The following is a 1,171-nucleotide window of genomic DNA, read 5'->3' on the forward strand; positions in this document are numbered from 1 at the left end:
TGCACTTCTGGCTCTTCCTGGGCATCTACCTGGCTGCCCTCCTGGGCAACGGCCTCATCATCACCACCATAGCCTGGGACCAGCACCTCCACACCCCCATGTACTTCTTCCTGCTCAACCTCGCCCTCCTCGACCTGGGCTGCATCTCCAGCACTGTGCCCAAATCCATGGCCAATTCCTTCTGGGACACCAGGAACATCTCCTACACAGGATGTGTTGCACAGCTCTTTCTCTTTACCTTCTTGGTAGTAGCAGAGTATTGTCTCCTCACCATCATGTCATACGACCGCTACGTTGCCATCTGCAAACCCCTGCACTACGGGACCCTCCTGGGCAGCAGAGCTTGTGTCCACATGGCAGCAGCTGCCTGGGCCACTGGGTTTCTCAATGCTCTGCTGCACACGGCCAATACATTTTCACTGCCCCTGTGCAAGGGCAATGCCCTGGGCCAGTTCTTCTGTGAAATCCCCCAGATCCTCAAGCTCTCCTGCTCACACTCCTACCTCAGGGAACTTGGGCTTCTTGTGGCCAGTGTCTGCTTAGCATTTGGCTGTTTTGTGTTCATTCTGGTGTCCTATGTGCAGATCTTGAGGGCCGTGCTGAGGATCCCCTCTGAGCAGGGTCGGCACAAAGCCTTTTCCACCTGCCTCCCTCACCTGGCCGTGGTCTCCCTGTTTGTCAGCACTGCCATGTTTGCCTACCTGAAGCCCCCCTCCATCTCCTCCCCATCCCTGGACCTGGTGGTGTCTGTTCTGTACTCAGTGGTGCCTCCAGCAGTGAACCCCCTCATCTACAGCATGAGGAACCAGGAGCTCAAGGATGCCCTCTGGAAACTCATATCTTAGTGTTTTCTGAAGCAATAAATTGCCCATCTGCTTCTGCTTAGCAGGTTTAATGTAACTAGTTGCACGTCCAGCCTCTCATCTCTATTTTCTGTTGTTATTGACATTGGTTTTTATGTGATAATGTTGTCATCCCCTTTCTAAATCACTGTCTGCTTTTATTTTATAACCACTGGTTGTGTAAATGAGGAGCCTTGATCTGTGTGTATTTAAACAAAATAAAGGGTTCTGTAGGACACTGTATCACTATGTCCTTCACTATATCCTTCCTGCAAGGCCTTTTGGATCTGCAGGGACAGTTTCTGTGATGGAAGGAGAAGAAAAGAGTC

At 51.3% G+C, this 1,171-nt stretch overlaps 1 protein-coding gene across 1 annotated transcript; it reads left to right on the top strand.

Moving 5' to 3' along the window:
* Positions 1 to 275: 275 nt before the first annotated feature.
* LOC135577762 (olfactory receptor 14J1-like) lies at positions 276 to 794 on the top strand (the record flags this gene model as incomplete). The annotated part of the gene is made up of 1 exon (XM_065047883.1): positions 276 to 794. A coding segment is annotated over exon 1 (519 nt), but the record flags the coding sequence as incomplete, so codon positions are not given.
* Positions 795 to 1,171: the final 377 nt, after the last annotated feature.

This window comes from Columba livia, unplaced genomic scaffold (genome assembly GCF_036013475.1).
Source record: "Columba livia isolate bColLiv1 breed racing homer unplaced genomic scaffold, bColLiv1.pat.W.v2 Scaffold_135, whole genome shotgun sequence".
NCBI lineage: Eukaryota > Metazoa > Chordata > Aves > Columbiformes > Columbidae > Columba > Columba livia.